Source organism: Engraulis encrasicolus, chromosome 20 (assembly GCF_034702125.1).
Source record: "Engraulis encrasicolus isolate BLACKSEA-1 chromosome 20, IST_EnEncr_1.0, whole genome shotgun sequence".
NCBI lineage: Eukaryota > Metazoa > Chordata > Actinopteri > Clupeiformes > Engraulidae > Engraulis > Engraulis encrasicolus.
This window is the reverse complement of record NC_085876.1, coordinates 41,034,074-41,048,630: the sequence shown is the minus strand read 5'-3', so window position 1 is coordinate 41,048,630 and position 14,557 is coordinate 41,034,074. Positions and strand designations below refer to the sequence as shown.

The 14,557-nt window shown below is 47.2% G+C and overlaps 1 protein-coding gene across 2 annotated transcripts in view; it reads left to right on the top strand.

The window, feature by feature from the left end:
* vps50 (VPS50 EARP/GARPII complex subunit) overlaps positions 1 to 14,557 on the top strand; it is a 329,813-nt gene that overhangs the window by 163,196 nt on the left and 152,060 nt on the right. For both annotated transcript variants that reach the window (XM_063185955.1, XM_063185954.1), the window contains exons 15-17: positions 1,754 to 1,848; positions 4,190 to 4,288; positions 12,637 to 12,727. In XM_063185955.1, coding sequence (XP_063042025.1) covers positions 1,754 to 1,848; positions 4,190 to 4,288; positions 12,637 to 12,727 — 285 coding nt within the window. The remainder of the gene's footprint in view (positions 1 to 1,753; positions 1,849 to 4,189; positions 4,289 to 12,636; positions 12,728 to 14,557) is intronic.

The window sequence follows — 14,557 nt, the reverse complement described above, 5'->3', positions numbered from 1 at the left end:
ACACACACAGAGCATACACACCCTCACAGAGCACACACACACACATTGTCTGCGTGCCCTGCGTGGCCATCTCTGTCCCATCCTGTCCACCTCCTCTCTCTCTCTGTCATGTCTGTCATTTTTATTTCTTTAATAAAGTTTTTGGTTGACTGCCTCGTTCATATTTTCGCATTCTGTGATACTGTTAGTCTCACTGTCTCTTTCCATTAGCCCATGTCTGTTTCACTCTGACTGGCTGCATTTCGATCACGCTGTTCACTCTCTCTCTCTCTCTCTCTCACTCACTCACTCACTCACTCACTCACTCACTCACTCACTCACTCACTCACTCACTCACTCACTCACTCACTCTCTCTCTCTCTCTCTCTCTCTCTCTCTCTCTCTCTCTCTCTCTCGCTCGCTCTCTCTCTCTCTCATAGAGGCCTTGTTTTTATTATTCTCTTTGCATCCACCTTCAGCCAGCTCTCATGACATTTCGTGCTTGCGCTTACTTGCTCCTATTGTCAATGTCGGTCGGCCTCTGCTTTGATTCATACCCGCTTGTCATTTTTCGCTCCCTCACTCCCTCTCCCCCTCCCTCCCTGCCTCCCCCCTTCTATTCCTCCACTCTCCCTTCTTTCTCATGCTCATTTTTCTGTCCTCTGTCTCATACCAACCTTCACCGATTCTTTTCTTTCCTGCCGATGTCATACCTACTTCGCTAGGGTCTACTCTTGTGTACGTACCTGTCAACTATCAAGCTCAAACCTCACACCCCGAAAATCATCTGCCTCCTCTCTCCTCTCTTTTTTATCTGTTCGATCTCCTTACTCATAACTCCTATTTTCTATATGCATACTCATTCCTGTCTTTTTTTCTGCTATGTCCTATGTCCTTACTCCTAACTCTCCTATGGCCTACTCTCGTGTATGTACTGTACCCATCAACTTTCAAATTCAAGTACACCCCTGAAAATCCATCTGCCTCCTCCTGCCTCCTATCTGTTTCATCTGTTCAATCTCCCATCTCCTTACTCATATCTTTTATCTTCTATTTATTGGATATGTCTTTACTAGTAATGCCTACCGTCTTTTCTGCCAACTCTTAATTCCTAATTCATAATTCCGATCTTTGTGTCCCAGTCGTGGCTTATTCGGCTAGGCCCTAGACCAGTGTTTCTCAAACCTTTTCAGACTGAGGACTCCCCAAAAATGTTCAGGGACCACCTATCAACTGAATTGAGAGTTGAGGGGTGCTAGTTTGACACTGCTAATTTCGATGCAGATCACTCAATTTGTATTCACATTTACAAGCCTGTCTTATTGTGGTGACTTCAGCTATGTTTAGCTTTGTAATTATGTTACAAATATAGCCTACTGCTAGCTCGTCTTGGAAAAGTGGAAATCCCCTCGCGGACCACCTTAGCTCTGTCGCGGACCACAAGTGGTCCCCGGACCACACTTTGAGAATCACTGCACTAGACAATCCTCCCCCGTCTCTCTCTCTTCCTCGCTTCCTGCCCCACTCTTCACTGTCCTGTCTAAATTAAGTTGGGGGGGATCCCCCCCCCAAAAAATAATAATAATAAAATATATTCTTTGCTCTGCCTATGTCTTTGCTCATACCTAAATCCTATTTCCTAACTCCTTTTGGCCTATGACTCTAGGTATTGACTATCTTCCTACAGTATCCTCTTCCATGTTGTGTCCTATGTCGTTGCTCATTAAACTCCTCCAATAACTCCTACGGCCTACCGTGTGTGTGTCCTCCACAGGATGTGCAGCTGAAGGTGAAGGCCTACCTGCTGGGGACGGACATGTCCAACTTCAAGTATGATGACTTCATCGTGGTGCTGGACGTGATCAGCAGGTAAAGTCACTCTAGACTGCAGAGGCTTCTCAAACTTTTTTTGAAGAAATGCCCCCTTGTCTCCAGCATAACCCTCCCAACGCCCCTTTGACACCATCATAAGACTGACAATGCCCCACTTAGTATTACAAAATTAAACAGACTAATGCCCCCAATGGCAGCTAAGCACCGCCCCCTCTCAGCTGTATCCTTCTAAACGCCCCCCCCCCCCCTCTCTCCGCCCCCTAGGGGGCTGTACCACCCCCGTTGAGAAACACTACTCTAGACTACAGAGGCTTCTCATTATTCACAATCAGTATCAGCACGGAGTCGGTGCGTTTTGGAACTGATCACTCCTCCTTTTCCAAAACACACACACACACACACACACACACACACACACACACACACACACATGCCTGCACGTACACACACACATCTGCATGCGCGCAGACACACATACTCACATACACACAAACACGTGCCTGTGCACACATACATTGGCATGCATGCACGCACACACACATGCAACACACACACAAATGCGCACACACTCTATCAGCCCCTTAAAGGGACACTGTGTGAGTTTTTTAGTTGTTTATTTCCAGAATTCATGCTGCCCATTCACTAATGTTACCTTTTTCATGAATACTTACCACCAGCATCAAATTCTAAGTATTCATTATGACTGGAAAAATTGCACTTTTCATACATGAAAAGAGGGATCTTCTCCAGGGTCCGCCATTTTGAATTTCCAAAAATAGCCATTTTTAGCTGCAAAAATGACTACTTGGACCATACTAGAAAATATTTGTTTATTACTTAGTAAACTTTCATGTAAAGATCATATTTGGCAATAGAGAACCCAGTTTCAATGAGCAGCATAGTTACAGTACCCTTTTTGACCATTTCCTGCACAGTGTCCCTTTAAGCCAGACTCATATTACACAACTATCGGCCCAATTCTCGGCTGTAAACCCCCCTTACGTCAACCGGTGGAACGCTACCCGGCAGGACCATCGTCGGGCAAGATTTCCTCATCGTGATCCATGTTCTAATATAGAGTTTTGCCGGTTCAAAGACTCGCCGATTACAAATCATAGATATCAAACAAGTGTTTAATATGTACGACTCGAAATAGAACATCGGCCGTTGTCTCGGGTGTTTATGATCAGGGATAAGATTGACAATTGCGATTCTCTATATTTGTGAGGCGACGCAATCCGACATCAAAATTAGACACAAAATCAGGAGTCGTGTAGTTTAAGTCCGTCTTCTAATTTTACTCTCTCTCTCAAACTTTTTCCTGCTGCTGGTAGCAGCCCAAAATGTGGGGGTGTAAAGACAAAACCACTATAGTCAAGTCAAGTCAGCTTTTATTGTCACTTTCTTCATATGCACAAGTCATACAAGGAAAATGAAATGACGTTTTCTCTCTATACCAAGCCTAGACATAGACAAGAGTGACATTTCACAGACTGACATAAAGTGCAAGACAAGACAGGTAACGGTGATGGACTGGTAACAATAAGTGATTAATCCTAAGTACAGTACAAATGAACATTTAATAGAACAGTGATCAGCTCACTTGCTCTGCGGAAGCCACAATGGCACCTAATCAGGCCTCGTCTGGCTACAAGCTTGTCAATTACGGGGGGTTATTTGAGGTCGTAGGGTCACAGACCTGTGGGGTGGCTCCTGTTCCCTCTGGCGGCACAGGTACCTTGTGGTGCTGAATGTGGCCTCTGTGGTCACGGTGTGCGTCCCGGACCGGTAGTCTCCCTGTCATATCCACAGTGGGGCTAATTAATCAGATTGAACTATTGTGCTCTGCTCTGTTGCATTTTTTGTCTCTTTGTGATGCATTATGTTCCGCTCATACTATATTCTTATTTCTCTACCCTTCTCTCTCTGGTTCGCTTTGGTACTCTCTTTCCGCTCTCCTTGCCTGTCTTTCTGTCTATGTCTATGCCTCTTCCGCTCTCTCTCTCTCTCTCTCTCTAACTCTTTCTCTCTCTCTCTCTCTCTCTCTCTCTCTCGTGTTTTTCCTTTCGTTCTTTCATTCTTCCTTTCGTTCTTTCGTTCTTTCATTCTTCCTTTCGTTCTCTCTCTCTCTCTCTCTCTCTCTCTCTCTCTCTCTCTCTCTCTCTCTCTCTCTCTCTCTCTCTCGTGTTCTTCCTTTCGTTCTTTCATTCTTCCTTTTGTTCTTTCTCTCTCTCTCTCTCTCTCTCTCTCTCTCTCTCTCTCTCTCTCTCTCTCTCTCTCTCTACTGTTTCTTCAGCTCCCCCTCTCCCTCTCCCTCTCCCTCACCCTCTCCATATCTCTCTCTCTCTCTCTCTCTCTCTCTCTATCTTCATCTCAGGTTGATGCAGGTGGGGGAGGAGTTCTGTGGTAGCCGCTCGGAGGTTCTGCAGGAGTCCATCAAGAGGCAGAGTGTGAACTACTTCAAGAACTACCACAGGTGAGAACCCCGAACCTTTCTCCCTCCTCATGTACACACACAGTATTCTGTCTTTCCCTGTCTCTTTCTTCTCCAACTCTGCCTCGTTTTTCCCTCTCTTGACTTTGCCTCTCTTTTATACTTTGACTTTCAATCCGTTTCCGTGTGCTCAGCTCTCCTCTCCGCCTCAATGTGTCTCGATTCTCATTTGAGCCTATTTGCCAGGCCCACTTCTTTACTTTCTTTCTGTTACATTCAGTCAGTATTTAATCAAGTCACCAGCCTAAGTGAAATGTTGAGAAGTCAGTCGCCAGGCTAAGTGAAATATTGAGAAGTCTCTTGAGTGGAACTTCAGTGTTCTGTTCTCTCCACTCTTCTGCTCTTTTTTTCCCCTTCCCTCTCTTTTCTACCTCAATGTCTCTTTCTCTCTTTATCTTCATCCTTTTTTCCTTTGCTTTTCTCTTCATGCCCTTCTGCCTACAGAGGTGATGAGTTGTCCCCTGCAGCACTCTGCTCTTTCCTTTGTTTTTCTTTTTGTGGTCTTTATTTTTTTGGTATTCCCCTCCGCTTACCCCTTTCCTATGACCTTTCGTTTTTCTCTCCTGTCTCAATTCTCTGTATCTCCCTTATTTCTTGCTCTCCTCCCCCATCCCCACCTGCCTTCTTTTTCTTCTTTTTCTCCCTTTCTCTCCCTTTCTCTCCCGCTCCTCATGTGAAACTCACTGCCCTCATCTTGGTGGGTGCCGTTCACCCTTCCTCTTGCCCCCCCAACCCCCCCCCCGCCCGCTTCCTGAATCACACTACCGCCTCTTATTAGAAACTCACCACAGTGGGCGTTCGTCAGAGGCGGAACAATTGTACACGGGGCCCCAGGGCTAAACAATGATAGGGCCCCTTATACAGCCTGCCAAAGTTATAATTGGGCCCCCACCACCAATACAGGAGGGCCCTGGGCCCAGGGGCAAATGCCCTGCTTGCCCCTCCTTATGGCTCTGACCCTGGCGTCCACTGCACTTCCTCCTTGGCCCTCTCCCTGAGTCACGGTAGGGACACATACACGCGAATTTGCGAACTTTGCCATTCATTCCTATGAGAGAGGCGAAGGCAAGCGATGGCGAGGCGAAGGCAAGCGATGGCAAGCGACAGCAAGCGAACAGGAGCGAAGCGAAGCGAAATTATTAAAGAAAGTTTAATGTTATGCAAATGAGGAGCGAATTCGCCTGCCACGGCCCAATCAAATCAACAACATAACTGTTCCATTCCATTTGATTCGCCACGACGACCTGATGACGGTTGAATTTCGCCTCTCTTCGCTTCGCCTTGCTTCGCCTCCTATGTGTCCCTACCGTCACGCTGCCCCTACTGTGCTTATGGATGCAGGGCGACCCCTAAAACAGCTGGTGCGTGTGCGTGTGTGCGTGCACGCGCGCGCGCGCGCGTGTGTGTGTGTGGGGGCGTGTGTGGGCGTGTGTGCCTGTGTCTGTGTGTGCCTCTTCCCTGCTTCTCTTCTATTCTCTTCTCTTCTCTTCTTTTCTCTCCTCTCCTCTCCTCTTCTCTCCCTTACTCTCCTCTCCTCTCCTCTCCTCTCCTCCTCCTCTCCTCTCCTCTCCTCTCCTCTCCTCTTCTCTCCTCTCCTCTCTTCTCTTCTCTTCTCTTCTCTTCTCTTCTCTTCTCTTCTCTTCTCTTCTCTCTTCTCTTCTCTTCTCTTCTCTTCTCTTCTCTTCTCTTCTCTTCTCTTCTTTCCTCTCTCCGTCTCTTCTCTTCCTCTCTCTTCTCTTCTGTCCTCTCCTCTCTTCTCCTCTCCTCTCCTCTCCTCTCCTCTCCTCTCCTCTCCTCTCCTCTCCTCTCCTCTCCTCTCCTCCCATCTCCTCTCCTCTCCTCTCCTCTCCTCTCTTCTCCTCCCCTCTCCTCTCCTCTCCTCTCCTCTCCCTCCTCCTCCCATGGCTCCCATACTAATGGCTATGCTAATGATGCTGGGTGGCTTGCTGCTGCTGTGTCCAAGTGAGGGGGATATGGGAAACACACACACACACAAGCTGAATAGGAGAGCACAGGCACCTGCAAACATGTGAAAACACACACACACACACACACACACACACACACACACACACACACACACACACACACACACACACACACACACACACACACACACACACACACACACACAGTCTCACACAGTCACACACATGCTGACACACACACAAACATGTGTAAACACAGACAGTCTCACACATGCACACACACACTCTATCTCTCACACACACACGCACACACTATATCTCACACACACACACACACGCACACACACGCTCACACACACACGCTCACACACACACTGACACACACACACACACACACCTCATACATGCAGTGTGGTGGCATGCGTGCAGTGTAGACAGGCAGGGCGTGAAGCATGCTGTGTAAAATGTGCCTATTTAAATGCAAAGCGGCAAAACGGGGTTTAAAAAAGCATCAGACCCATCATGCACCTGGCAGATGTTGGGAAATGAGTAATGACCAGGGGATTTCACCACACACACACACACGCACATGCACACACACACACACATACACACACACACACACACACACACACACACACACACACACACACGGACGGAGAAAGAAAGACACACACTGACAGAAAGACGCGTGCGCGCGCACACACACACACACACACACACACACACACACACACACACACACACACACACACACACACACACACACACACACATACACACACACAAACGCACACACACTCGCAAACGCACACACACACACGCAAACGCACACACACATACACATACACACATGCACGGAGAGAGGGGCACACACACACACACACACACACACACACACACACACACACACACACACACACACACACACACACACACACACACACACACACACACACACACACACACACACTGGGAGAGGGACGCACACACTCGTGGAAACAGACACGTACATATAGAAGTCACTCAGCATAAAGGGAAGGAAACACATGCATCTGTGCACTTTCACTGACTTTTTATTAGTACAAACAACTTCACACACACACACACACACACACACACACACACACACACACACACACACACACACACACACACACACACACACACACACACACACACACACACACACACACACACACACACGCACGCACACACACACACACACACTGAGCCAAACACTGCCGGTCACTGAGCGATGGCGTACCCATTTGGATTTGACAGGCTCAATCAGCAGACGGGCAAACACACTTATGGCATCATAGCCAGCGCTTCCTGGGTTGGCACACGGAGTCATGCGCTCAGTGCCAATCTCTATTCAGCTGCCCGCTTATGATATGATATTAGGCCCATAGTCAAAGCACCTCCACCCCCTCACACAGATACACACCAAGAGAGAGAGAGAGAGAGAGAGAGGGGCACACATTAGTGGTGTGGATTGGCACTGCCCTCACGATCAGATTCGATCACGATTCGGGAGGTAGCGATTCTATTCGTTTCGATTCTATGCGATCCGATCCGATTCAAGTCTATAATGCATTGCAATGCATTACATTTCTGCTGAAAGCAAAGCAAATGTTTAATCAGTCATGATGAGGCAATACAAGTAGTCAGATACTGAGCAACAATTTATTGGCTGTTTTCTGTATTAGTCTGTATCAGTCTGTACAACCGTATCCCACGCCTTTCGTAAAGTATTCACGAAAAAAAGAACTTTAATATTCGTGGTGCATTCACGTAATTGCCCGTTTTTCGTGGTTGGGCAACGAAACACTGCCTATTCATTTGAATTGCCCGACTGCTACCTAGCAGCCCACTAGTTTGACGCCCTTTCGGTACCGTCACATGGTAATCAAACATTTCAAACAAGCAATTTAGGGTTAGGGTTAGGGTTAGGGTTAGGGTTAGGGTTAAGGTTAGAATTAGGGTTAGGTTTATGGTTAAGTAGGGTTAAGGTTAGGGTTAGGGTTAGGTTTAGGGTTAAGGTTAGGGTTAGGTTTAGGTTTAGGGTTGTATGACATTTAGGCGTAAGTACCGAAAGGGCGTCGAATTAGTGAGTCCTGAGTGTATCAGCAGTGTTCTGTCAGCACCCCCTCCCCGCCCCTGCAGACGCTTGGATAACCATAGCAGCAGTGGGGCAATTCAAATGAATAGGCAGCGTTTCGTTGCCCAACCACGAAAAACGGGCAATAACGTGAATGCACCACGAAAATTAAAGTTCTTTTTTTCGTGAATACTTTACGAAAGGCGTGGGATGGGGCTCGTCTGTATCAGTCTTGCAATGTTTTGAAGTGCTTTCATTTAATTTAACATTCATTTGCTTCCGAAATATCCTTGAAACTTAAAAAAAATTGCCGGATCGATTCTGAAACTTGCCGGATCGATTCTGGATCGTCCATGCCCCGCATTGGATTGCATCGCCGAATCGATCATTGTTGACACCACTAGCACACATGCAGACATACTGTGGCTGTGCACTCAAATACTGTACACACTCTCCCATGCATACACACATGAATATACACATTTGGTATCCACTGTACACATATAGACACATACCGGTATATACAGCTTATCAGGGTGCGATTTGTTGAAGACCCAGAAGGGGGGATAAGTTTCAGATTTTAAGCATTACCAATGAAGTTACATGCCGCAAATATTAAAATCCTGCAGGAAAAGTGGAGGTATCAAAACCAGAAGGGGGGACAATCCCCCCCATCCCCCCCTACAAATCGCACCCTGCAGCTTATGATATTAGGCCCATAGTCAAAGCACCTCCACCCCCTCACACAGATACACACCAAGAGAGAGAGAGAGAGAGAGGCACACATGCAGACATACTGTGGCTGTGCACTCAAATACTGTACACACACACACATGCATACATCAATGCAATACCCCCTCACACGGATACACACCGAGAGAGAGAGAGAGAGAGAGAGAGAGAGAAGCACACATGCAGACATACTGTGACTGTGCACTCAAATACTGTACACACACACACACATGCATACATCAATGCACTACCCCCTCACACAGATACACACCAAGACGCACACACACGCGCATGCGCACACACACACACATGCACACACACACACACACACGCGCGCGCGCGCGCACACGCACACGCACACGCACACACACATGCACACAGATGTGGGACTTCACAAAAGGCACATTTTACACACACACACACACACACACACACACACACACACACACACACACACACACACACACACACACACACACACACACACACACACACACACACACACACACCTAGCGATGTTTCATGCATCATGCATCACTCCAACGCATCACAACAGCACCGCGATTCTGGCACTTTCCTGCATGGGCATAATTTTCCAATTACTGCCGAATCGCACGGCAGCGACCGAGTGAACGACTGAGTGAGCGGGCGGGCGGCGGCCGGGGCAGATTTGCGTTAAACTGATTACCCATCAGGCACTCGAGAGAGGCGCGCGGGGGCATCAGCCTCCGGGATCAGGAACGCAAACAGGCGAACACGCGGGCACCCGCACCGACGCACACGCACACACGTGAACACACACACACACACGTGAACACACACACACACACGTGAACACGCACACACGTGAACACACACACACACACACACACACACTTGAACATACACACACACACTTGAACATACACACACACACACACACACTGACACGCTACAAACACACATGAACACACACACACACACACCGCTCACACGCTCACACACACACACACACACACACACACACACGTGAACACAAACACACACACCACGCTCACACACACGCTCACACACACACACACACGCTCACACAGGCACGCTACACACACTACACTAGGCCTGTCTGCCATTGGCGTAGTGTTTGCTCTCCTGTTTGCTCTGTTTGCTCCCTCTCCCCTCCTCATTAGAATATATATTATTGTGCCCCTCGGCTCTCCCCTGCACAAATAAAAAATGACTCATGTCTTACCGTAGCTTCTTATTCTCCTATTGTCACTCTCTCTGTGCTCCATGTGTCTCTTCAGAGCCTCGCGTAATCGCCAAACGCGGTGAAGCTGGATTTGCGGCTGGTTTTGGGGATTTAGTGGGCTTTGAAAGCTTGATATGTGTGTGTGTGTGTCTGTGTGTGTGTGTGTGTGTGTGTGTGTGTGTGTGTGTGTGTGTGTGTGTGTGTGTGTGTGTGTGTGTGTGTGTGTGTGTGTGTGTGTGTGTGTGTGTGTGTGTGTGTGTGTGTGTGTGTGTGTGTCTCTCTCTGTGTGTGTCTGTGTGTGTCTGTCTCTCTCTGTGTGTGTGTGTGTCTGTCTGTGTGTGTGTGTGTGTGTGTGTGTGTGTGTGTGTGTGTGTGTGTGTGTGTCTGTGTCTGCGTCTGCGTCTGTGTGTGTCTGTCTGCGTATGTGTCTGTGTGTGTCTCTGTGTTCGCATCTTTGTGTATCTCTGTGCATGTGTCTCTCTCTATGTCTTTGTGCGTCTCTTCTGTGTGTTTCGCTGAATGTCTGTGTGTGAGGAAGAGTTAGTGCAAGTGTGTGTATTCCTGTGTGTGTGTGTCTGTCTATGTGTACCTGTTTGTGTGTGTGTGTGGGAGGGACAGGATGAGGGGGCGTTCTCTGAATTGGGGTGCTCCCTGTTGGTACACATCAAAGCGCAGTGAAATGTCACAGATGTAGGGCTGTACAGTACAGTACACTACTCGCTGTGATGCTGCCTGGGCCTGACTGCTGTGCAGCTCACTTGCAGCTCTTCTGTTCTGTTCTTCTCACTAGGGCTACACGATATCAGAAAAAAAATGCGATACTTAGTAGCAGCACACAATACCTCGGTATTAAACGATATTTAAACGATATTTTGAAATTTAGCCAAGTGTTTTTCACAAATTGTGACAAATTTGACGGTCTTTCTGGGGGGGAGGCGTGGCTTTGTTCATGACAGGCTTTTTGCACAATTTTTGACGTTCAGCTAGTGATTGGGCTGCACATATTTTTACTTAAATTTTTACTTGCTAGTGATAATTAAGTAATGTTCGCGATACACATATTGCCACTCTTGATATCACGATTTCGATACATTTTCGATACATTGTGTAGCCCTACTTCTCACCATCCACCACTGCCGAGGCTTTGTACCTGGCTCTGTGTGATCTTTCAACAAAGGCACGATGCGTGTGACCATCGACTACTGAGAAATGTTCATGCTGACATTTAATGGTATATAGAATTGCCGTTAGACCCACCACTGGCGTTACGCAAGTACTTCAGGCCCCCCTGCAAGCTACCAAGAATGCACTTCCGGATGGAAAAAAAGAGGGCCTAATATCATGCGGAGGGGCCCTGTTTCTTCAAGTCAAGGGCCCATGTTGGCCCCCCCCTGCCTCGTATGGGCCCCCCTCCCTCGCAGGGGCTGCAGGGGTATACTTTACGCCCTTGACACCCACCCACATTCTGCTTTTGATGGCCACTCTTGTTGTCCCCCATGTAGAATTTTAAGTACTGCTCTTTACCAGACATTCTGACTTTCTCACTCTCCATCCTTAATCTGTTCGGGGCTTCTATCTGACCCTTTCTCTTTCTCTACCTCTGTCTCTGAGTCTCTCTCTTCTCACAGTCTATCAAATTTGAATTCAAAACCTCCATCTCTCTCTCTCTCGCGCTCTCTCTCTCTCTTCCTCTCTCTCTCTTTATGACACACATTCAATTTCCTAAGACAACTGCTTGTGACCTTTCCTGGCTATGCTTGTGTCAACACGTCTTTATATATCTGTGCTGCGTGTGTCCTCTGAAAGAACCACCAAGATCAAAGGGATGCTGCAATAGGCCACTGGATTGACAGACTCTGACCGTCTTTTGACCACTTATCTCTCTCCTGCCTACTTTTCATCATCCTCTCTTTTTTCCTCTTTCTCTACGACTCTTTCAAGCTCCTACTTTCCAATTCTCTTTTTCTCTGTCCGTCTTTCTGGCTCTCTCCGTGTCTTCTGGGTCTGCCGTTGCCCTTATGCTTATGGAATTTGGATCATGGAATCGGAATGTTCCTGACAAGGCACCTACAGTAACCCCACATTGCTCCAAGCCAGGGGACTCAAACCTATACCCTGCACCTAAATACCTAAGTAGCTATGCATACATGTAAGTCGCTTTGGATAAAATCTTCAGCAATTGTAAATTGAATGTGATCTCTGTCTCTCTTTCTCTCTCTCTCTCTCTCTCTCTCTCTCTCTCTCTCTCTTTCTCTCTCTCTCTCTCTCTCTCTCTCTCTCTCTCTCTCTCTCTCTCTCTCTCTCTCTCTCTCTCTCTCTGTCTCTGTCTCTTCTTTAGGGCTCGTTTGGAAGAGCTGCGCATGTTCCTGGAGAACGAGACGTGGGAGCTCTGTCCTGTGAAATCCAACTTCAGTATCGCCCAGCTGCATGTAAGCAAAGACGTTTGTGTGTGCATGCCTGCGCGTGCCTGCGCGTGCCTGTGTGTGCCTGTGTGCAAATGTATCAGCAAGAGTCAGCGTGTGCGCTGTAGTAGAGTTTTGAGAGCATACGCTGTGTGGGTGGGAGGAGGATGTGAGGTCCACACAGTTCAGCTTACTCGTGCAACATTTTATTTATTTTTTTTAAACCGCAGTCACATCTAATGAAAACCAAAGGTACCTCTGGCAGGCGGGTGCTGAGTCATGGCATTTACATATGCAAATGTCCCCACGCTGCAAGGTTGCCAGATGAGTCAGATGATTTCCAGCCCAAAAAATTCTCAAAGCTCGCCTATAAGCATAAAATCCCGCCCAATTCTATTGATTTCTATGGCAAAAATTGGGCGGGTTTTTCTACTAAATGCCTTTTTTTCCCACACACGGCCATCCTAAGCAGCCCAATCGGGCGGGAAACAGCCCAATCTGGCAACACTGCCACGCTGTTCCATCACCATCTCCTGCCTTTAGAGCTGTGAGATCCACTTAAATCACTGTTGTCTTGACACGGGAGGCGCCTCGTCAGTGGAAAGTCGCAGGCCGCATTGTGTTAGAACCGCCCTCGCCTCTGGGAGAAAAGAAAAAAAAAAGCCAAGCAATTATGTTTTGCTTTGCTTTGCTTTGCTTTACATATTTTTTCAAAAGCCTATATAAGTTCAACTGTGGGTCAGGCTTTTCTTTTGTCAATTGTATACAGCACATTACATTCAGAGTAATCTGCGGTAGAAGCAGCAATTTGCAAGTCCATAATATCCATAGCACTTGTAATGGAGAGGATAACATGAGCACGTATTCATACCTCCTTGTGCCATTTAAGCCTGTGGGTGTATAGAAGAATAGGGAGTAGGCCATATGGAGGGGCGGGTATATTTTATTATGCTGTGCAGTAGTACACCATGAATCGTCTATCTAAATTCTATGTATTACCATAAAACCCACATGCATCCAAACATGTGACATGGTAAGCAGATTGATTTAAGCACAATGCTGTGTACATGGGTTCTAAATTTTTGTTTTCCCCTGACTGCGCGAAACTAACTGGGCACAACTCCACCTCTGATTGTTGGAAACCGCTGTCGGACAAAAAAATAGCTCACGTGGTTGGCTGCCAGTGTCTCGCCCCTCCTCATAACATCGTGTTGATAAACACGGTGAACCCATGTATAAAGACAAAGCTGGGCGAACGCGTTTTCACTTCACCCTGTCAAAAATAAAACGGTACAGAAACTCAACGGTGCAGAGGCGGTTACAGAAAGTCGTTGAACATCTAACGTAACGCCATCCCAAGCAATGTAATATTTGTTTGCCCCATCTTCTCGCTCTCAATGATGCGAAAGGCAGTAGTTTCAGTTCATATTGTATCTTGCCAAATTGTCCAAATTGCCACGTGCCATTGTATTCAGATGCCTCACGACATGACGCATCTGAATTATATTCAAATATTCTTCTAACCCAGAATCACTCATTTGATCTCACTAAAACTCATTTGTCTTGAATCATTTGTAGCCATTTCGTCATTCAACATGTTTGATTGATATATATGTTTTCCCTCAACTGAACTGATGCATCACAGTCTCATTGGTGATGTGTTGTAGTTATGCTAATCCACCAGCCGCTTTTTTTGGCGTTTTGGTGCATGCGTCACACACAGTCTTTCCCAAATTGCCTTGGCAGCCTTTCCTCTGCATTATTAAAGTACACTAGTTTAGTCTCCCACACACTCGCCATGCCCCAATCGCCTTACTAGAAGGTGCATAATATCTGCCAGAAGAAATCACCTCAGCC